Consider the following 24,307-nt stretch of genomic DNA (forward strand, 5'->3'; position numbering starts at 1 on the left):
AAGTGTACAATGGTGCGAAATAGTAAAAAGCCAACTGCTAAATTAAAATGTCAAGTTTTCAGTTTTATGGCTGGCAAGATTCTGCAAGCAAATCCCTGAAGCATGAGCTAAAGTGCCCTACTTTCTACTTTGGTGTCAGCTGCTGCAAAATGAAGCCCCTTGATAAAGAGGACAGCATGCCTCATTACCACAGTAACAGACAGTTCTCCTCTGTCTGTCGGTGCACACATAAATGTTCAATATTCTGTTAATGGAAAGGATTAGCAGGTCGGCCACACGACGGTCGTACTGAGTAGTTCTATTGCAGCTACTATAGATTCCTAACCCTGAACACATAGCTTTTCCCCCTTACATTTTTGCTCAGTGCCTGTTTTTTCTCCATGTGGTGAAAAAATAGAAACTGTCAAAACAGTCCACGAGAGGTCGCCCTATCACTGCCATGGGGCCTGGATGCAGGAGCTCAGCAATGGAATGGAAATGATTACTCTGCATCAACCCTCTCAGAACCAGTGTGCCAACGCCTGGTCAAACAGAGGTGCGTAACACACCTCTACAAACTTAGACAACGGTAAAGGCGTCTGCAAAAACTTTTGCGGGAATCCTGCAGATACCTAATGCTCCAGGCACCAATCTCCCACCGAGTGCTAAGAACGTTCTTTGGCCTCAAATCTGACTGCACGTAACCGAACCCGAGAATGAGCGCAATTCCAGCAGGTCAGCCTGACACAAACTAGCTACCTTCAGGATTTTTGGAAGCCCCTCTCCCCCACCCACCCACCCACCCCCCCACCAAATACAACCACAATTGTGGCATTATATCTCTAAAGGTACAATGCCCTGAGACAACTTGTACAGCAACAGTCTAAAGTCAATATCTAAAGTCAAGCATTCGCAAGCAAAGCTCCACACCAACACTGTCGTTTGTGGCTTTTAAAACGTCAGGAAGGCAGCGAGCTGCTCCACAATATCTCCATATGATTTTAAAATAAAATGTCCGCGCTTTTTGGGGAAGGCTTTTTTTTTTACGTTTCTAATTATGTTACCAAATCATAATAAAAAGTGGTTACTCTTACATTCCCAATCACATACTTCATTTTGGAGCAAAAAATAGTAGTTGGAAATGGTCCAAAAGATAAATACAGTAGTAGCACATTAATATATTTACTGGTTTTAACAGTAGATGAACACTTAGAAAATTATTTTGGTCCATAAACATTATTTGATGAATATTTCACATTCTGATGTTGGAACTTGTTGAGTATACAGGACCCACACACTTATTTGCAATATATGTGCTTCCCATGGAAACGTGGAACCAATTTACACTGTTCATTTAGCGTCTCCCTTTCTTCCCAGCTGAGCATGGCTAACAGATGCGGAATACTTAAGGCACACATCAGGTAAACTTTGAGGGATACTGGTTCCAGGCAGTGTCGGGAATTGAAAACCACTGCATCTGTTAGCCATTTCTAACACCGGAGTCGGATTTAAACCACATCACAAGTTAAACCCCTTCCAGAACCAATTAAAGCACGGTACATTTTTGGTTGTGCACTGCAGCTGCGTACAGTTTAAAATTTGTTCTTTTTTTGTTTTTAGTAAATGAGCGCCCAGCATTAACGTTTCGGTCCAGGAAAATTTATCTGTCATCAATTCTGTGCCACACAATCTTGGTTTGTACGTTTGCATTCTCTTTGGTCGATAGCTAAAGTGTCTCCTGCGCAAACTACTGTGTGCCATTCAATAGAATTAGCCACATTGTGAAAAATATTAAAAATCTACAATTGTTGATTTAAAACTACAATGCTCGAGCAAAAGTAGCTACTCGCTTATCACTCTGTGCCGCTCACAGTTAACGCACTACCTTAGTTACTACACAACTTGCTTTTTTTTTAATACAGCTCCCTTCACAGAGCGCACTCTAGGCAGGAGTGTTCCTTTGTGCTTCGTATCTGTCATTTGAAAGTTAAAAGCCAATTTATATTGGACCAGTAGTAGAATTCTCACAGTGTAGGGTGTTAGTATTACACCTGATAAAGCATGCAGTTTACTGATACCTCCTTCTTTGTTTCCAACATTCTGAATATAATCCACGAAGGCAAGGGGTGCAAACTACTAACCTATTAACCTCACATTTTTAACTCCATGTAGACGACTTAAATTAAGATAATGCACAGACTCTGAACCTAAGAGCCGGTGCTTTGTTCAGCTCTAAAGTGCCTTCTTTACCACACTAACTACAACACCTAGGATTCTTGGGTTTCTCATTTCTCATGCACAGCACATTTACTTTTCCCTGTGCATCGCTGATATGAAGTTTCTCCTACTGAAAGCAATCCTTTACAAAGTGCCGAGGCACAAGGTCACAGAGCAGTATAAAGAAGGACAATGTCTGGTGTTACTGACTCGCACAGTAGCAAGGGACTAAGTTTCAAAGAAGCTCCTTGCACTGTGCATTCATTCATCACCTCAGTTCTCAATGGACCAGCACCAATATTTTTATATACATCTTGAAATTCAAAAAAAATGGCACTTTTATTGTGATTACTACTATGCTTAAATTTGGTCATTCCCACCTTACTGTCATTTAAAATGACATTTCTAAACCTGGCCGTAATCTGTGCTCGGCAATTAATTATGCCTGGTCTGACTTCCATTCGTATGATTCCTCTGCAATTCTGTAAGTAGAGACACTGCATCTGTGGGGTTTGGAAGCATTCTGGAAGGATCGCTTTACACAGCGAGATGTTTCAGAAGTAGGAAACACGCCCAAGTGGTCAAATTGGCATTGATGCCTCCTGTTTACAGTATTACTAAGATCCTTGTCATTGATCTACGTGCACAACAATGTGATCGGCTGATCCGTACAGCAAGGTATACACAAGTATGTCTGTGTGTGTGCATGGCTGTTCCAAGTGGTACATTTAAACAAAGCGCCTCCACGATGCCAGACAAAACAAACAGGCTTATAAATCGTGGGGCACTGTCATTGTTATCCTAACTATTTATAGCAGGGCATTTTAAATTATTGATAACCTGCTCTATTGAACAATAGGCATTTATTTTCTTGTAACCTAAGTTAGGTTCCTTCATTATGCTGCAATCATGCACATCTATGAAAATAAATTCTATTTTCTTTGTTCAGTGTGCAATGGATTATCCATCTGTACTTTGCCATCTTGAAGAAATTCTTCAAGTAGAGCAACAAATCATTACCTTCTTCTGCTCAATCCTCATACAATAAAGTCATATCTCATCATAAATTTCTTCATAATCTCTCACCATCACTACTTGCCTTCAACCTTCTTTCACACATACCGTTTAAACTCATCCCTCAACAGCTGCATTCCTTATTGTTACCATTCTTCCACGTCTGCACAATTCAGTCACCTTTCTAAACCACAGACTTCATTAAAATGTTGTTCTTCTCTTTACAACAATTAGGACTTGCATGTAAAACTACAATTATAACTTGCTGCTACCTTAAAACAGACAGAGCATTGCAAAAACATATGTTGCTCATATAGATTTCTTGCATCGCCTCAAATCGATGGGCATTCTGCAAGACAAAATGTTACAGGTTAACCCAGTTTGTAAAGTCACCCTGTGTATTTGGTGTCACCCTAACCAGGAATACGAGTTCAAATCCCACAGACTGTATTTGAAGTATTTCTTTGAGTGTGGACACTCCAGATTGAGACAGAATGCTTTTACTCAGCATCACAAAGGCTTTGCAACGAGGTCACCTCATTACTAATACAGTACTCCTTGTGGTTGCCAAACAAAGCAGTATGATCACTAACACAGGATCAACCGACTTATAAATAAATTTATATTGTCCAGTAAACATTAATTTGTTTGTGCAAGCTATTTAAGTGATTCGGAAAAGGCTTGTTTTTTGTGAATAGATTCAATGTTCTATAGACACATACACACGCACACACATACATACAAACATATAGATACAGTACCCTGGCACTAAAACAGAAAGAAGTCTTAGACTGAAAGCAACTCCCATGGCTTGTACTTGCACATAGTCCCTGTAAGAAGCAGTCCCTCACTGCTTTTCTTGCCCAGATTAACCAGGTTTTCCTGCTTCTCTCAATGCCTCTTGAAGCCTCTCTCTGTAGGCTGCATATCGTTTGCATATAACCCGAAAGTGTTCCTTTTCCTCTTTGTCCAAGATACGCAGGAAATTTTTCAGTTCTGGGAGACTAAAGGCTTCCCACTGGAGAAAGAACAATTAGGTTTAGCATTAATAACTAATAAAAAAATGATTAATTACAATGTAATTCAGTTGCTCTAATCTAATTAAAAACTAATACTGGTAGAGATGTGGCCATATACAAATAGACAGTAACATTTTAGGTCTTAGGTTAGGATATTCAGTTTGAGTCTGTCAATGAAGAGTTTATGACTATAATAGACAAGAGGAAAAGCACCTACCAACACTTCTCCAGTCTCATGCTCACGCAGAATAAAATTTAGACCTTCTGCACTGGGACCTGCCAGCAGACACAGGTAAAGGGGATGTTCAGAATCCAGCAATTTGCTTGCTTGGACTGCAAACAGGAAAGAAAGAAAAACATGAGGTGAGTCAAATAGATCAACAATTCAGGAGCCAGTATGTTGGATACACCGTCTGTTTGCATATACTCCAGACCAGCAGTGGAATAAAATGCCTTTACCCTGAAGCTATATATGAATCGCCTGCACACACACCTATAAACTCAGTGCTGTATTAGTACTGATATTTAATCAACAATTATAACGAGAGTTTGTGCAGCAACAAGACCCTTATGTTACTGCCTTCAGGGATCTTAAAAAATAGATAATTTATAAAAGTAACCTAGTTTTGCATACCTGGCAGAGAGTAGCTTTTCTCTATAGAGAAGCAGCAACGCTGATGGGTTTGCTTACAAATGCTGCAGTCTTGGGATGGTTTCATTACAAAGACAAGCATTGCATAATCATGGCTGAAATAGTCACTTTATTTGGTGAATTGAGCACCTATTTAAAGAACTTCTATGGCACAGCCCTCCCACAGCAGATTTTGGTGCTAAATATGTCCGTTCGCATCACGTTCCCATGAAAATTGGCGTCAGTCTGCAGTGGAACAGGAACTTGTGGTCACAGCATCCTCTTTTAACAAATGCTTTAACAATGGTTTTCCTGGTAGAATGGGAAGCAGGGTTACTTCCTTCATTGATTAATTTGCTTTAAGCAACAAGAATTTTTTTTAAAAAAAGAATGCTTAGCCAGCAGTTCTCTTTAGAAACAAACTCTAAAAAGTGCTAATTTTCAGCAAACGCTTCTTTAGCAGAAGTGACAATTCAGCAGGAATTTTTCAGAAAGTACATCTGGATTCTGTGAGGGCAACAGTGAATTTCACCAAACTAGGACTGGCTTCAGTTCCATTGGTATGTTTTATTTACAAAGGAAGCCTTATAGAGAATAACAAATCACATATTACCGTGACAGATATCTGCAGTTCCCCAAATACTGATCTGGGAGAATGCACGGAATGAAGACTTAATTCAATTTTTTTTAAATGAAACTCTCATGAACCTCAAGGTTGGTAGCCTTGTTTGGCATTAAAAATAAGCTCTTGAGTTTTAACATCTGTGTAGGAGGGGGTAGTGATAGTAGAATAAAGAAGCGACCAGTCTGCCAGAAGTAAACATTTACTGCAACATTGTGTTAACTTGGATAATTATTATTCATAATAATAATCCTTGCATTTGGTATCGCACCTTATCACGTCGTTGTGACGTCTCAAAGCACTTCACAGAGTACATTGTAAAGTGGATTGACCCTGTATTTTTTGAGCAGACAATTATGCACAGAGGTGTCCCAGGAACAGTCGTGGATTGAGTTGAGTGACCACATTTTTTTTTGCGAAATTATTTGAGGGTTCCTATTTCCTTCTAGTTAAACAGAGGTGTGTGCTCTGCTGTGCTGTATAATAATAATAATCCTTGCATTTGATATAGCAGCTTATCACGGCTTCCGAGACGTCTCATTCGTACACCTAAACCAATTAACTTTTTTCTTCTATTTAAAGTATTTCTGAGTAAATATTTCTCCTACACAAAAGCATAGTACCTTGCTCGTCTTTCTTGAACTGCTTGAACAGTGCAAACTTTGCAGGGTTATCAGCAACCAAGAACTTCCTCAGCAAGGCCACAATGACCTCCTTCGCAGTATTGCTGCTGCTGATGTGCAGGATGTTGACAATACCCTTGGGCATGTAGAAGGCAGTTTCATTATTGTTATTATTATGCACATTTGTCCCCTGATTTGCCATGGGCCGTACAGTGATAGGCCTGCGTAAGTCCATCTGAACCTTGATAAAGCCGGTGTATGTGTCACTACTTAAACTCTAGAGAGAGACAGAAAAAAAACAACATACAATTAGAGGATCGCTACTGTGATTCCACACACATACTCAAAACAAAGCAAGGTTTACTAATGATCAACTAAACTGGAGGATTGCTGGCCAGGACACTGCGACACAACTTCCTTTTCTTTTCGAATAGTGTCATGAGATCTTTAATGTCCATCTGAACAGGCAGACGGGTCTTTGGGTTAACATCTCATTCGAAAGACTTGCACATCTTAAAAAGATCACTGACGAACCCAAACCTGCCCCAACGTGGCACACACTTTTTTTTGATTTATTTAATTATATAAAGAATTTTCAGTGTGCATTCTCAGTCTGACTTCCAACCCACTACCTCTGAAGTCAACTCTAGTGACCATTGATTGGTTTGCATTAGTTGAGATCAACCAACTCAGTACAGATTGTGCATCAAACCTGGCACCTTCCTGATGTCCATTGCTCAGCTGTGCACTGGACAATGTTGTTTCTAACTAGGCCAATGTATTCTTTCTGCCTAAGGAAAAAAAAAGGGGTACAAGCAAAAGGTCTTTTGCTCCAGAATAAACTGGGAACTACTTTTGTATCAACCCAACAGAGCTGAAGAACTCAGACGATATTTGAGCTTGGGCTGCCATCTTGCACACATGTCTGAATGATGGGCAGCATCCAATTTAATTTGCGTATAATATGAGAAGACTGCAGTTTTTCAAAAACCCTCTGAGGAATTTTCAAATATGCATTCCTCAGTTCCCAGAGCATTCGAGTGAAGTCACACACCAAATAACAAAACCGCAAAGGGCCCTCATTTTAATAACCAGGAACAAAGACATACTTTTACAAGACTTTTTCAGAGTTTAAAATGCTGCATAATTAGGTATAAAGCTGAGACTTTCAATTATGCAGTTGCTGGAAACCTTCAACCATTGCTCTGGGGGAGCTGGGTTTTGGCATTTTTCAGATCTTGTGAGTGGGAGGAGGGATCTTTAATGCCACAAATACAGAGTTGAATGTCAATGCTAAGCATTGAGTTGGTTAGATAGGAGAGACAGAACGAGTGGTGGTGGGGGGGGGGGGAACAGCACAAGGATTTACATTTTTCCCTTTTTCTAAGTGCCAGTCAGTAGGAGTTGCTCCTCGGGCTAGTTAAATGAGTGACAGGCAGATTGCAGACCACCATGACACAGAAATACAGAACTCTGGAAACATAGACCAGATTGTCCAACTGTACGATAGCCAGTTGGCAGGCCATGTAAATTAAGGTCCATGTGGTCTTTTGATTTTTATTGATGCTTTCTCACATAATGCCAAAAATGAGCAGTAGTTGACTGTCTAGCAAATCTAGCATCAATCGTTCTATGTCTGGAGGTATCTCCATTTGTGGGAATTAATTATATATATTATATATATATTATAAAAATCACTTACCAAAGTCATTTTTAACCTGTCTGCCACTGCTGTGTTATACAAGTGGATTTTTTGTTTGATCTCTTCTTTTGTAAGAACTTTCGGTGGCTCTCTTGATTTCTCAACATCCTGGAACAAAAANGGGAGAAAATCTTATTTCAAGCAAAGATTGGCTGACCAATTGTTTGGCAAAGGTTTGAAGACCCCCTGTAGAGAATAATTCAAATAAATCTGTTGTGACTAGTAATAGGTAAAAGGAAGGATATATTTTGGACATAAGAAATTGATGACCTGCACCCATATGTTCACAGACCAGGGCAGCTCTTCTTACATTAAAATAGAAACATGTGGGAAACCAGAATTGTCTTCACCTTACTCGTAATTTGAACTATCCTTGAACCGGTTCTGCAGTATCTTGGGCTATAAACAAGGTAACAAAGCTGCCTTTATACTTTATTGTAGAACCAGTTCCTAATGTCCTCATCTCTGTCCAATGGCAATCACATTATTTTTACTGTGGGATAATCTTTGGTGCGGGCAGATTCACCTGAAATGTTTACAAGTGCTTTATGTCGTATTCTCAATTACAGGGCACTCCAGAACCTGCTCAAGTGGAAATTGATTCTGACGCACCCTAGGCTTCTGATTTTACCATCCTCAGTCCAGAGACTTTAAATATTAGCACCCAACTGCCAAAGTCAAGATCAGCAAATTCAGCAAATATTGAGATTGAACTGGACCTTTCTTAAGATTGTATGACTCCGCTTCAATCTCGACCAGTGGATTTACGAAATGAACTATTGAAGCTTCCAGGCAAGGTCATTGAGGAGTCAATTGGTTAATCACAGAGACATTAGTAAGAAAGACATGGATGGTTTGGATTGCACCTTTCATTCACTCGGCCCCTACTCTGTGGAACTCCTCTCTCGCACAGACTTTCCCCATTTTCAAAACCCTCCTTAAAAAAAACTACCTCTTTGTCTGTGATTTTAATCATCTTCCTCTAATGCCCACCCCCCCTTGCACAGTGATCCACACTATCTCTGGAAAATGCTTTAGATTTTTCCTACATGAAAGTCACTATATAAGTGCAAGTTGTTGTTCAATCACCACCATGGTCTAAGATATATTCAGAGGGTTTGAAGGGTCAGGGTCGGTATTCTACTTCATGGAAATTCCAATTTCTCTAACTTTAGTAGAACAGATTAATCTGCAGCCACTGAGAAGTCAGGACTAATTAACTTTCTGCTCATTCTCAATCAACACTCATTCTTTCTTCCTGGAGCATTCCAAAATGCCAGGCAACTAATCAGCATTATGCCAGCTTTATTTGCATTTTTATGCCCAACCACAACAAACACAGCTATGTTCTTAATGCTGCAGTGCAAAAAGGACTTGTTAATGTCCATGTGATATTCATTAGCTCTTTAAACTGGCGCAGGATTGAACTCTGAATTGACTTCAGCAGGAGTTCTGCAGAACTGCCATGGGCTAGAATAGACCTCAAATTACCACTCAAAGGCATCACGCTACTTGAATGTATACAAGGAAGCAACAACGTAGTGAAATTAGTTGGCATAGACATTAAAGGAGAAAATATAAACCAAATGCAAATCATTTACATTTGGCACTTTCCACAAAGATCAGATGACACCATTTTCTGTGCTCGTGTTTAATAGGATCCACTGAGGTCATCTCTATTAGACGAGGATCTTACTTCCTCCAGAGACTAACATAGCACTGAAGTCATTTCAGGTTATACAGTGCAAACAATGTTAGAAATCTTTAATTTGATGGTGTGGTGCACTGAATATGCAACTCTCAATGAGGGATATTGGGTGGAATACTGAATACTGGCTTTATACTGAACTCATATTGCTACTGCACTAAAATAGAAGCCTCTCCGCGAAAGGAATGAAGAGAAGAAAAGGTGAGAAAACAAAAAAATATTCAAACACACACATGTGGAGGGACAGATAAGAATAGTAATCCTTGTATTCGATATATGGTGCCTTACCATGTCGGTGAAAAGTCTCAAAGCTCTTCCTGGTATTCCTGTGAAGTGTAGTGACTGTATTCACAGGCAATTACATACACCCATGACCAACAATGGCCATGGTTATCTGCAATGACTGTAATGTTAGCGTTCATCCAGGAGCAGATCAGCTACAGCACTGTCTCTCTGGTGATCAGGTGAGTTGTAAGCATGGCCACAGATAAGGGAGCAAGGCAAGCTAATGCAAATATCTACCAGTGAGGCACGAGGCAAATGAATAGTGTTCATTTAAGTAAAGCAAAAAAAATTAAAATACTGCCTTAAAAACACTGCCAGGTGGCATTTATTATTCTTCACTTTATTATTGCCTCATTTAATTTTCCCATAAAAAAAATTCAATATGTTTGGCCTGCCTACAATAATACAATGCAGATAGAATGACATAGGTCAATGCAGATTATGGTGACATTGTAACTGGAGGTGCACAATTTCTTTGTCACAATATAGAACTGTTAGCAGAGTAGGGATGTGCTGTTTTGTGTGTTCTGTACTACGTGAGCTACACATTGCTCTTTGCAGAGATCATTTCTCAGTAAATAAACTGTGCAACATTTTCTTCAGTTTCTTAAAACAAGCAGTAACAGTAAGATAAAGCTTGCATATCGAAATATCTCACAACCCCTCACAGGTAATTAATTGCTAAGTGTGTTGACTATTTTGCAGACAAACATGGCAGTCATTTATACCAGCGAGGTGTCAAACAGTCAGTCACGATGTGAACCAGTTAATCTGGAGAATGGTTAGCCTGGACACTAGGAGAAACTAACTTCTCTTTTTGAATATTGCGATGGGATCTTTTACGTCCACCTGAAAACAGGTGATTGTGGGGGGAGTGGGCATCATCCAAGATACATCACCACCCACATTGCAGTAATCTGGAATTGCACATTCCATAGGAATATCAGCATGGGCTATGAACTCGAGAACATCAGCAAAAGGTTATTGCGTCAGCCTCTGACAGCAAATAAAGATAAAGTGAACTTGCTGTCAGAGTGCCTGAAGTCTTTATCTCTGCCGGGTACCGGCTGTGCCTGGTTTCTTCCTGCCCTCTAAGTAAACTTTCCCCACCATGTTTTCAGGCTGCAGGTGGGCTGAGCTGTCTGCCTGCTGCTACAAGCCAGCAATGCAATATCTAGGCTTAAATCTATAACTATCTGATCGAGAGGAGAGTGTGCTACCAGCAAAGTCAAATTGACACTAACAATATTTTGGGGTATAAAAGACGAGTTTGATTTCCTCACTCCCTCTCCTTAGAGCTTCTTCTCTAATGGATTGAGGTGGCCGTCCATTGTGTAGAGGATATGTAGAACTAATTCAAACCTGCGATGAAAATTGCACACGACGTGCTCTCCACAAGTGTGCAGTTTTTAATCAGTATGTTGGCAGATTACTGAATTGTGCTCAATTTATTTTAGGCACCAGCAGAATTATACACACTGCAAACCAAATCAAGCTTGAAAGTTTTTTTTAAAAATATTTAAAAAACTACTTTAGCTAAAAACTATGCATTTAAAAAAGTTATCAATTGCCTCAGTGCTTTGGGAGTGCAAGCTAGATACACTGTGAGACCATACAAGGCCAAGCTGACTCCTGCAGCAAGTGCCAAGACTCCAAACAAATCATACTTAAGTAAGAGCTTATTTTGGATCAGCTTCTCTGCAAGTTTTTAAAGACATTTTCTTGGCAGACTCTAGTATTGTAGGTTTCAAGAATATATATATATAGTAAAAAGTTCATCTATTTACATTTTTACAAACCATTAAAAGAAGGAACAGAGATGAAAACACCAGTCTTAATACATTTGGGGGAGGGCGGCTGCAAAATGCAATCTTTCAAAACAGATTGTGACAATTCATATTAAAGTGAGTATGGAAAAAAAATCACAAATGCAAGGATTATTAATCATCACCTACGGACGTGTAATGTTGATAGGATTCTGGGGGGGTTCTTAAGTATTAACTGCTTCTGAAAAACTAAGCTTTTCCAATGTTGGGTAGGAGGTGGATCAAAGACATTAATAATAATAATAATAATCCTTGCATTTGATATAGCACTTTTCACGTCGGGAGGACGTCCCAAAGCGCTTCACAGAACACACTGTAAAGTGAATTGACTGTATATTTGTGGGCGAACGCGGCAGCTAATTGCGCACAGCAATGTCCCACAAACAGTCGTAGATTGAAAATGACCAATTTTATTATTGTTTTTGGTTTTGGAGGGATTATTATTAGGCGTGTGGAGTAAGGAAACTTGCCCAAGGTTTCGCCCTGCCTGGAATTGAACTCAGGTCTCTCGCTTGCAAAGCGAGTGCTCTAACCACTGAGCTACAGGTCTCCACATTAACCTGTTACTACACTTGATGGTCCCTTTTCTGCTCCTTCTTTAAGTATCATGAAGGAGCAGAACTAATAATGAAAGTGGATCAGCTCAAATGTGTTACCGCTGATACATTTTAGTGCCTCCAGAGAGAAAAACTAAATCATCACTAATCGGATGAGGTATCAGAGAGCTACTGACACTTATAACACTGTATCCCTCTATGAATCGCCTCATTGAGGAAAGGTGGGTTGAAAAAGAAGAACAGAGTAACTGAAGAAAGGTAAACTGATTTGATGGATACTGGATTAATGTCACTTCTGGGTCGTTTGACTCAAACACTGACACATAACAGCATAGAAGAGCAACAAGTCTCACAGAAAACTTTAACAAACTTGAAATGGGCTAATATAAAGTGCCTGGGTTTGGCACAATTCCAATCAGTTTTGTTCAGATATGTTTGTTCTTTCTGGTATGACATAATGCTGCATTGTGCCACAATCAGCTGGTATCGAGCCGCCTGCAGTTCCAATAACAAAGATGGCTTTTTCTTCACTCGTGGTCAAAGAGGAGAAAAAGAAAGTGATAAAGAAGAAAGGAGGGAACAAAACATGCATTTATACTCCATGTAACGCAGGATTTTCTATTTTAAAAATACTTTGCGACCAACTGGATGGACCACAATAGCGTTTTCTGATGCTTTACATTCCTAAATATAGCTTATGCTCCTTCAAGAGGTAAATCTGAGCCCACTGAACACGTTTTAGTTTCTACAGTTCTGAGAACTGGAGAAGTGGTTGGGTCGGCTTGCGTAGCATTCAAATGCCATTCATTTTAAAAATGGATTACAAAGATGTCAAAAGGGCCAACATCTTCACCTAATTGATTCACCTGCAAATACACAGTCACTATACAGTAAATGCTATGAAGCGCTTTGAGATGTTCAGATGGCGTGATACTGCAAGGAGTATAATAATTACATAACAGGAAGTGTTGAGCAATCCTGTCATAGACAGTGGTCGTAGCTCAGTGGTTAGAGCACTCACTTTACAAGCGAGAAACTTGGGTTCGATTTCAGGCAGAGTGAAACCTTGGACAAATTTCCTTACTCCACACGCCTAATAATAATCCCTCAAGAAAAAAAACAATATTAATTTGGTCACTCATCCACAACTGTCTGTGGGACACTGCTGTGCGGAATTGGCTGCCGCATTTCGCCCACAAATATACAGTCAATTCACTTTACAGTCTATTCTGTAAAGCGCTTTGAGACGACTAGAAGATGTGAAAAGCGCTATATCAAATACAAGGATTATTATTATTATTATTATAGACCCATTTCTGATTGTGCACAGGTCAACAACAACAACAACAACATTACATTTATAGAGCGTCTTTCACATCGGGAGGACGTTCCAAAGCGCAGAACAGTCAGGTATCGTATCCCGAGCATGGGGGAGGGGGCGTGAAGGGGTGAGGGAAGGCAAAGAGGTGGGAAGGTGACCGAAGGCACGATCGAAGAGAAGGGTCTTGAGACCAGCCTTGAAGGATGCAAGGGAGGAAGCGAGGCGAAGGGACCGTGGGATGGAGTTCCAGAGTGTGGGGGCAGAGAGGCTGAAAGCCCGGCCACCGAAGGTAGGGCGGGTCGGGCGGGAGACATGGAGCAGACAGGAGCCCGGTGAACGGAGGGAGCGGGCAGGTTGGTAGGGAATCAGCAGGTCAGAGAGGTAGGAGGGGGCAAGGCCATGGATGGTCTTAAAGATGATGATGAGGATCTTGAACTCAATCCTCTGGGGGATGAGGAGTCAGTGGAGTCGGGCGAGGGTGGGAGTGATGGGGTCACGGAGCCTGGTGCGTGAGAGTACACGAGCTGCAGAGTTTTGGATGATCTGCATCTTGTGAAGGGAAGAGTTGCGAAGGCCGATGAGGAGGGAGTTCCCGTAGTCGAGCCTTGATGTGACGAATGCGTGGGTGAGGGTTTCGGCAGCCTGAGGGGTGAGACAGTGGCGGAGTCTGACAATGTTGTGGAGATCAGTGAGATCAGTAGGTCAGTGAGAAATATGGGCCACACCTTTCATCAGATTTGAGCCACATAATGCAGCTTGTTAGTCACCAACTGGTATCTCATTGTTCCTCTTCTCCCTTCCACGTCAGATCAAAACAACACACCCAGTCAGCTGTAAAATGTCTTATTGGTAGTTCACAACAGCACAGACTGTGCCCAGCGAATATTGAAAATAAAAATGCAAGAGAATTTTAAATAAATCTTAAATCTGTCCTGTGGTCGCAAGCACTTCATGTTGCTTCAAGCGTCTATATTGGTTGCCAGCACATTCTCCATTTAGGAATATTTGCCTGATGAATGCAAGGACACCCAGGTATTTTTTACCCCGCCTTTTTCTGACTTGCATTGAAATAGCCCTAGATCTTATCGCATTGGTTTGAATGAACAAAGTCCTTTGGCCCATCTGATCTCATCCTTCCAGAACATCTACCCTACCGTTCTTAGCATCAAGCTGTTTTGTAAATGAGTCCTGTGTCTTAGCTTCTACCATGTTTCCTAGCAACCTTGGTTACTCTCTGAATCATGCTGCATTTAAACTGGGCATTTGGTGAGGTTGGCAGTGGTTCACCAAGAAACGTGCAATAACAACAGGTTCAGACAGTGTGAGTCACAAGGTAGTCATGCTCCTGCTACTACTGAAAGGAGATGGTTTTAGTATCAGTGCAATTTTGTATACATACATTCCAAACCTACTACACTGACTCCCTTTGTTTTTCTTTCAGCAATTCCTCGCACCGCCTGGAAACGGAACATTTTAAACGTCATGAAAGAGACGATGATGCGTTTGTGAATCATATTCCCTGAGTGTATCTTGAATGGAAGAAGAATAAGGAGAGCAGTTTTAGATACCTGAGCGAGTGGGGGAGGTGTAACAGGACAGGGGATCAAAGTTGAGAGAAGTATGTTTTCTCTGGTGGAGGTGAGCAGTTGAGTTATCAGTCACTCTACAGCGCAGTGATTTGGGGATTTGTATTACTGGTCTGTATATATCTTCCCTTGAGGTTAAAGAAATGTCTGTAAAAAGAAAACCACAATTTACATTTATAGAATGCCTTTCATGAGAGGATATTTCAAAGCCCTTCACACATCTCATTGTGAGTTGGGTTGTGGAGGTGGGAGCTGAATGCTTGCCGAACGCACAGTTGAAGAGGTAGGGCTTTTTTAATACAGATTTTATAGGTGGAGACGGAGAGAGATTCCAGGTTGGTGGAGCAGTGTGGAGTAAGGAATATGAGGCTGGCTGGATGGTGTCCTCTGAGTGGAAAGAGGGCTGGAGCAATGGGAGTTACAGGGTTAAGGAGGGGTGAGACCATGGAAGTATTTGACGATGTGGACCAGAATCTGCAGCTTGCGTAGGGAGAAGAAGAGACCAGCAAGCAGGGCAAGAGAGTAGTCAAGCCTGGCTGGAGGTGATGAAAGCGTGGAAGAGGGTGTCAGCAACCTGGAGGGAGAGGTAGTGATGGAGTTTGGCGATGTTGCGGAGGTGAGGGAAAGCAGAGCTAGTTAGTGTTCAGATGGGACGTCCTCCGACGTGAAAGCTCTATATCAAAATGCAAGGATTATTAGATGCATGGTTTGAAGGATAGTTGGGGTTCAAACAAGACACTGATTACAAATGTAATTTTGTTGTTGTTTTGCACCATGAGGTTGAATGAGCACACTTGCAAGTAAGTCAATGAGTTCAGCGCCTGAGATGAGAAGGCATTGACAGGAGCCAAGCAAGAGCCTCAGTACTGTTGACATTGAGCTGTAGAACGTTAGAACAGAGTCAGGCTTGATGCCCGACAGGCAATCAGTCAGAACAGCAGCGGTCCTGAAATCAAGGCTAGATAGAAGCAGAGAGATAGAGTTGGATGTTGTCCATATATCAGAAAGGAACAAGATAACAAACCCCACTAAAACTCTAAATGGAAAGCAGACGAGTGACCCCACATAGCTGGTCTGAAAAGAAAAAGAAACCGCAATCTTAGTAATAAGAGCGTTCAACGCACTGCCTGTTGGTAAGCCACGTGGCAAATGGCAAAAACGCCCAGGTGGTATGTATGCCATTGAAAATATTCAGATAACATTCTTTCGATATTAATCTGGACTCTGTAACCTTCCTCGGTACTGTAAAACCCTCACACATTATTCTATGTGAAAGGCACTGTATAAATACAAGCTGTTGTTGTTACTGTAAAGTAGGTGACCTAGGGTTCAGTCAGACCTCTACAGCGCAGTGAATATGGTGCTTTTAAAAAAACTAAACTTGTTCACTAATAGCTGACATCACTTGCTGCTTCTTGAACCCAAGCTGCACAGTATGTTCCAATAGCAAACTAACATTGATTTAGATAGTTAACTTAAGACTCGCAGCCAGACAGCTTATACATGAATGATGTGCTTTCCTGTGACTAATAGAAATGACAGCAAAAAATAATCACAATGTGAAATCTTTCACAGTGAATGAGATAGCAGCAGAGTGGAATCAGAAGCAGGATTCGCAGTGCAAGCCTCAACCTGTCTCAGCCAGTTTCTCTCCCCCCATCCCCTTTACTCTGTTCAGACTGTATTCCTCCTGCCACCGACAATCCTTCCAAAGATCTACCATTTATAACACAAGCTTCTGAGATGGGTCTTCAACCCATTTCCGGAGGCAAACACAGCCTTGAGGATAACTTCAGCAAACATGAAGATAACCTGCTGTATCCCCTGTCCCTGGATGGTACTAGCCACCATGCTTTCCCAGGGTGGGGTGAGAGAGGGGTGGGGGAGATTTTTATTTAGAGTCCCACGATAGTTCATTTGGCACAGACACCGAGCTGGACAGATCTGCCAGACCCACGTTTGATTCACGGCTGATCTCTGTGGGATAGGAAGGATGTAACTGGCCTCAGAGTCATGAAGAGAGGATGCGGTGCACAGGAGAAAAATGAATCAGGACTTTGGCCTCTGATTACTGTCTCCCCTTCCTGTTCAAGGTGTACGTTTGGGATAGGGTAAAGACAGGATCAGGCTTGGCAGCAATGCTCCCTGTGGTCAAATAGTACTGCTGGCACTCACTGATAATAGACATTTGTGAGATAGCAAAGTATGACTGGCCACAAAGGAAGCTAAGTAATAGTAATAATCCTTGCATTTGATATAACGCCTTTCCACATCCTTTTCACGTCTCAAAGCACTTCACAGGATATACTGTGCGGCAGTCAATTGTGCATAGCAATGTCCCACAAGCAGTTGTGGATTAAGTGATCAATTTTTTAAAAAAAACGCTAATTTTAACTAATTTTCGTAAGTAGAGGGGAAAATGAGTTAAATTGGCTTAAGGACAGGATTGGGTGGGGGGTGGGGGCGGGGAGAGTCTCAATGTGCTGTACCATAGATACATCTCCCACTGTCAATTACATTATCTAGATTCTAGAACAATTGAAAACCTGAATAAGTACACACTGTTACAAACTGAATTGATTCAAATAAGCACAGCTTAGAAGCTTTAATGTTCTCTTGGCATATCTTCTGTCAGATTCTGAGGACACCAGCTGTTAAAACACTGAAGAAACTTTGTTTTCAACTCTCCCATGGGAATGTGAGATATTTTCTTTAGTTTTGATACAAGGCTTTCAAAACCATAACTTATTTCTTCCGAGTGCTACCTTCCCAAGTGACATACCACTGGAATAGTCGTAGAGGGTTAAAACTAAAGCAGTCACCATTTCGCCACATAAAGACTGAAGGCCCTTGGCTATAATAGATGGTGAAACCTTAGTGAGCTTGAGGCGGTTTAAGTGTGGAAGGCACATCTTAACCACCATATTCACACTGGAGTCAAATAGGGCATCATCAATAATTCACAGGATCAAACTGGTATGTTAAACTCACAAGCCAGGAATTATTACACTTTGGGAAAATGGAACTATGCAACAGGCACGTTCTGAGAGCACCGTAACCTTAAAGGTGAGGATATCTACATCATGGGATTTGGATTACCAATTTCTCCAGCAGAAAAACTGGCCATTAATATTAGTGACAGGACTAAGTGAAAACAAGAGGGGAGCAATTCCTGTTGCTGCTAAAACAATGTGAGTTTATGCTAAATTGCAAAATCCCATTATCAGAACACAAATAACAAGTTGCGACAGTAAAGCAGAAAACCTGAATTTCTTGTCCCAATCCTGCATTCTTTCATGGTCAAGTCAGAAGCATCTTTCTGACTAACGATCTGGTTTGTGGCTCATTCTAATTTTTAAAACAAACGTCACTGTCAATAAATCTTAACAACTTGCATTTATCTAACAATTGAATGATATCAAAATGTAGAGTCAGCACCAAACATATGCCAAATGGAGATGCCACAGATGTGTTGATGAAAATTTGCAATAAACAAAATGAAAGAAGTCAAGAGGGTTTCCAAGCTCATCTACTCAGAACTTGACTAAATCTTCTATTAATAAACCAAATTGCCACTGGAAGAGTTTTTGGTTCTCTCATACTTAATAATTGTTCTTATTACTAAACACAGGAAACCACCATCTGTTTATCGAAAAATACATATCCACAGTACGAACCCAGCAGAACAAACTATAATTTACAGCTACACACAAATAAATGGGCATGAAGAATAATATTCAATTTCTTCAGTGTCTCACAACATAAACTGAGCTACTGCCAATGTAAAGAAATCAGGAAAAGCTCATCAACTCCCAGTACTTTGCTGACTGCTACATGCCAACGTTAATGTTAGTGTTGGTTAATCCCATGATATTCAGTTACTTGGGTTTTGTCCAACAAGCACAAGGAAGCCTGTGGCCTCCATTTAAATTTTATTGTGCTTCATGTACGTACGTCATTGTTTTACCCCATCTGTTCTTGTTTACTGTAATCTCTCCCCTGATTGTTGAAGTGACTTTAAAGCCATAACACCTCCACACCCCTTCCGTAAAAAGAAAAGCTATCCTAGACTATTAGAAACTTCAAATGGGATTTGGTGAGTGGACACCCTTTTCTGTTATATTTTAACTTTAATGTCTGAACACTTTTGAAGTTATACTTAAACTAGAAAATGTACTGACAATTGGCGTCAAGTGTTTTGAGACTGTAATCATTTTAATCGACTTCACAAGGGTGAAGGGCTGAATGAATCTGCTGGATTCAAATCTAGACCCTTTCAGTTCCACACCATCTGACTGAGCTACCCAGGAGATTATAAGGGTCCTTGCATTTAGTATAGCGCTTTTCACATTTTTTAGACTTCACAAAGCGCTTCACAGAATATACTGTAAAGTGAATTGACTGTACATTTATGGGCGGAACACTGCAGCCAATTGCACACAGCAGTGTCCCACAAACAGTCTTGGATTGAAGTGACCAATTTATTATTGTTTTTTTTTCTCGGGGGATTATTATCTGGCGTGTGGAGTACGAAAACTTGCCCAAGGTTTCGAAAATGTTATGGGCTGGCACTCTTATTAACCTTGATCTTTATTATGTAATCCACTGCAAATTTGCAATTTTGCAGTAATATTGCCGGACAGAAGATTTCACCCTTAGCAGGAAAACACTGGAATTCTGATGACTATTATAAAAGAATGCAGAATAACAAGTTACAAAATCATTGAATTAAACCTAATCAAAAAGCTCATGCTAGACACACCTGCTTCAGGTTTATTCTTCTGCCCTGAAATTCTACCGAGTCTTTTCCCGTCAGGCTATTTTGTCTTAAATTCAGTCTCAATTTGAAAGCTGGCTTTCCTCAATTCTTAAAAAGCACAGCCTTTCAAAGTAAGAGTGAATTTAAGAACCCTGCAATGTTCAGCAAGGGAAGGAATACAGAATCACTTGACCATTTCAGTCATATAAACAAGTATAATAACAATTTGGAACTTCATAGTGGTCGGTCTTAAACAGTCCTCGAGACTGTGAGGTCCATTTTATAAACCCTTCGACTGAGTTACAGGCTTGTAAACAGTGTGGCAGCTAACCTATTTTTAGCTGAGCAAGGTTGTGAATAACTATGGAAGACGCCAAATTATCAAAAGCCGGAGCCTGCAGCTGCTTTCACATTAGGTACGATTACTTTAGGTTGGAGCAGGCTGGTGTTGAAAGCAGATAATGTTCCCAAAAGTACAGACTGTTGTCTCGAGCCACACATCGAAAAGCCCGGTGGATTCCACTAGATGTTTAATAACCATGAAACTGCTCCCTTTCACAAAGAATAATTATCTCATTGAAATAGTGAGATCGGACAATAGTAATCATATACACAAGGAGTCATTCTGCCCCGTGCGCTTCAGGTGAATTTCTTGCTATCTGCTGGATGTCTGTCTGCTCCATTCAGTCAGTAAGCTGCACAAGTCTGTTCTCGTGCATTTGCAAATAAGTGTGGTGCTTTTCAGGGTACCAGTTTTGTAGGTAATTCTCATTTCATGCATCTCACTTTATTTACACGTTAAACTGCATTTGGTAATTTATTTACAGAACAGACAAATTTCCAAAATGTAATGGATCATTGGAACAGACCACCTCTTGGTTCACAGCAATGTATTCAGTCCTTGAAATGCAGAGCAAAATAATCCCAGAGAAAGAGGCAACAAGAGAACCTAGGCTTCGTCGGTTCACCAGAGTCGAGAAAGATTTGGAATTCATTTTCACCATGAAATTTAACAAGGTACAAACTCACCTGGAAATGTTAGCGTTATAAATAAATTCACAAAATAAATACATTTTATCATCTTCTCGCCACCTACGTTTCCTCAGGGAATTATTCTCTTCACCCTGGACAGAGGATGGCAGTGAGTGAATGAATATTGCCAATGCTGAATTTTTGACCTGTGATGCACTAGACTTTACAGCAATTATTTAAAGCTACTGAGAATACAACTGTGCCCTGCCTCATTATCCTGTGGAAGTGAGCAATGCCAGGAATCTTAACATGGTACTTTTGAACCCTGGGCATGCCTGTCAGCCACTGACTGACAAGAATTCACACACACAGTCCAGCTTTGCTTTTCACTTGTGTGTTTTAACTTGACTGAGTGGTGAGACATTCTTTGCTCATATCAACTGAAGGTTGGATAGCTGGTGGCGATTACAAGGCAGCGAGGAGATCGCGGGTCAAATCATATTTAACTGAGAAAGCTAAAATTGAGCAGGGTCCAGTATTTATATGAGCCTCCATTTAGACTACTGCTACTTCAAATGACTTCAGTACATGAATTCTACACTGTGGGATGCATGGATATGTTTGGCAGTGGGTCCCGGAATGAGAGTCAGTGTACTCTACGGAGCTGATTTGATCTCAGCAACAACAACTTGCATTTCAAAGAGGTACCAGAGTACTATTAAAACTGTGCTATTAATCTACCAGACCACAGTCTCTTTATAGTGGGAAAAGGTGACCTTTTTTTTTGCAATCTGCAAAAGACTGATCGCTGTGTTGATCAGCATTCATATATACACAGGATCAATAATAAACAAAAGTTTTTCATTAAAAAAAGAAATCTCCAAATTTTCTTCTGTAACCAATACTTTAAATGGGGTTACAGCTACTCTGAGCTCAATGGATGCTGGTCACCCTCTGGTACCTCTTTGAAATGGTGATTACTTCACGTGTGAGTGTCAGATGGTATGTTTCAGGAAGCAATCTGACAGATGAGAGGATGACAGCCGATCCCAACCTGTCCCAAGTGAAACCTATGCTCTGACACACCACCCGCACCCACACTTTTTCAGCAGAGGTCACTGGACAGAGACTAATGTGTCTAATGCCCTGTCTCACTCAACACACCCGCTCGCTATCCTGACTGAGGTATCCTGACACATATTAGAGAACCAAACCTGGGGAGAAAGGAGATGTCACCAAGTAATTTCTGCACAGGAACGTCCTATGAATTCAGCAATGTATCACTCATTGGGTGCAAGCATCTGGTACCTTCTGACTGGTATTTCAATAATATTTCAATACCAACTGATACAGATGTTAAAACAGTATCATTCTTGTTCTTTTAAGTTTTTTTTAAAACTAAGCTATTGGAATGAAGTAGGATCACAGAGCAGCAAAACTAACTGACAATCAGATGCCACTGTCACCCTTCAATACCTTATTTTCCTTCAGTCCTGGGATTAGCTCAGCAGTTATTGAACCTTGTTTATCCACTGAACTACCCCCAATGTCCTCCTACTGTTCACAGAAAGAAACAGGACAGGCACAGACATCATGTTCAGGCTCAGCTAACTAGCGTTCCCTGTGCACTGTAATCATCTTCAACCGTGATCACACAAAACGAGTGATTACAGGCTTTTAACAGCTTTATTCAAAAACAGTGTATTTCTGTCCAAATTAAAACCTGCCGCTTGTGTTTATATGGTACTTTGTAATCTCAAGAGAGAAAACCCTTCCTCTGCTTCAAACCGTGCAAGTCGTTTTAATACAATTACACTTCAGAGATACTGCCCCTTTTGTGAGAATTAGCTGAAAGAAGAGGGAGGTTCAGTACATCTGGAATTCATCACAGAACAGAGGACTGGGGCAGGCAGTCACTAAGCAGATGAAACAGTAACATTCAGGAAGGAATAAAGAAAGTTAGGAATGGCCGTAGTAAGGCCATAGATTGTAAATGGGTACTCTGGTGGTTACAATCTGACTTAAAAATAAAATCAATAAATTCCCCTTTATTTGCTTTATCCAGCTAAGCGACTGGTATTAGCTGGATAAAACAAATAATATTTAAATACCAATTGATGCAATAAATTGATGTTAAAACAGTATCATGGAGTCCTATAGGTCAGTGGTTAGAGCACTCGCAAGTGAGAGAACCTGGGTTTGATTCCCGGGCAGGGCGAAATATTGGGCAGGTTTCCTTACTCCACAACCTTGTGGAGTCCTGTAGCTCAGTGGTTAGAGCACTCGCTTTGCAAGTGAGAGACCTGAGTTCATTTCCAGGCACAGGGCGAAACCTTGGGCAAGTTTCCTTACTCCACACGCCTAATAATAATCCCTCCAAAAAACCAAAAATAATAATAAATTGGTCATTTTCAATCTACGACTGTTTGTGGGACATTGTTGTGCGCAATTGGCTGCCGCGTTCGCCCACAAATATACAGTCAATTCACTTTGCAGTATATTCTGTGAAGCGCTTTGGGACGTCCTCCCGACGTGAAAAGCGCTATATCAAATGCAAGGATTATTATTATTAACCTCTGTTCACCTGGCAGTAAGTAGGACCTCGGTTATTAGTCGATTGGTGGATCGCTTTAATAATAATAATAGTAATTTATTCAAAAAAAACTTTTTTTTAAACTAAGTTGTTAGAATAAAAACAATGCAGGTACTATATATCATGCATTGAGATAAAAGTTGGAAAGTAAAATGACGTAGAGCAAGACCCCCTCCTCCAGAAAGATCTCCACAAAGTTACTGACTTTTTTTGCTGCTATATCTATGCCACAGGAAGCATTCAATTTCCTTTAAACTTCAAACTAGAGGAATAGCCAAAGAAGGTGCACTTAAGAGCGGTTAGACTCCAGTTCAAATGGCCTTTGACTAATTTTTGCAACTGAACTTTTCAAAGCAGACACCCCAAGTCTTAGATGCATGATGTGGCGGATCAGGAATCTCTATGCCCCAGAGGTTCAAACTCAAACAAACTAACCTCTGATCCTAACTGAGAGTTAGATTAAAGCATTTTTTTAAAAATTGTTGATCGTGATGAATGTTCTAAATTCTCTGGGGGGAGTGGAATCATCGTTGACCTGAATTTGAATGTTTTTCTTAACAAGTTTGAAGTGAAACAAAAAAGGTTCTAGTCACCTCAAGGCTGTTTGTGAGACAATGTTGTGTGCACATTGACTGCTGTGTTCACCTATAAATAAACAGTCACCGTACATTAGTAACAGAAAAACTGTGTGAAGTGCTTTTAGACTTGAGAAGTGATAAGCCGCTAAATCAAATGCAAGACTATTATTAGATTCATTGCCTCGGCTTCCCTGAACTTCAGTTTGTTTTCTACATACAAGATACTTATTAAAGTTTTCCAGCACTTGCAATTACTGAAATAGTTCCTCTAGGATGGTCATACAAATCTTACAACATATCTGATGCTTGTATTTC

The 24,307-nt window shown here is 40.6% G+C and overlaps 1 protein-coding gene across 2 annotated transcripts in view; it reads right to left on the bottom strand.

Moving 5' to 3' along the window:
* Positions 1-783: 783 nt before the first annotated feature.
* The window catches only part of rassf3 (Ras association domain family member 3), a 55,579-nt gene continuing 32,055 nt past the window's right edge, over positions 784-24,307 (bottom strand). For both annotated transcript variants that reach the window (XM_007895286.2, XM_007895287.2), the window contains 4 exons: positions 7,808-7,915; positions 6,106-6,382; positions 4,447-4,562; positions 784-4,228 (listed from right to left, as the gene is read on the bottom strand). In XM_007895286.2, coding sequence (XP_007893477.2) covers positions 4,079-4,228; positions 4,447-4,562; positions 6,106-6,382; positions 7,808-7,915 — 651 coding nt within the window. In that variant the 3' untranslated portion in view covers positions 784-4,078. The remainder of the gene's footprint in view (positions 4,229-4,446; positions 4,563-6,105; positions 6,383-7,807; positions 7,916-24,307) is intronic.

The sequence above is a fragment of the Callorhinchus milii genome, unplaced genomic scaffold (genome assembly GCF_018977255.1).
Source record: "Callorhinchus milii isolate IMCB2004 unplaced genomic scaffold, IMCB_Cmil_1.0 Scaffold5, whole genome shotgun sequence".
In the NCBI taxonomy this organism is placed as follows: Eukaryota; Metazoa; Chordata; class Chondrichthyes; order Chimaeriformes; family Callorhinchidae; genus Callorhinchus; species Callorhinchus milii.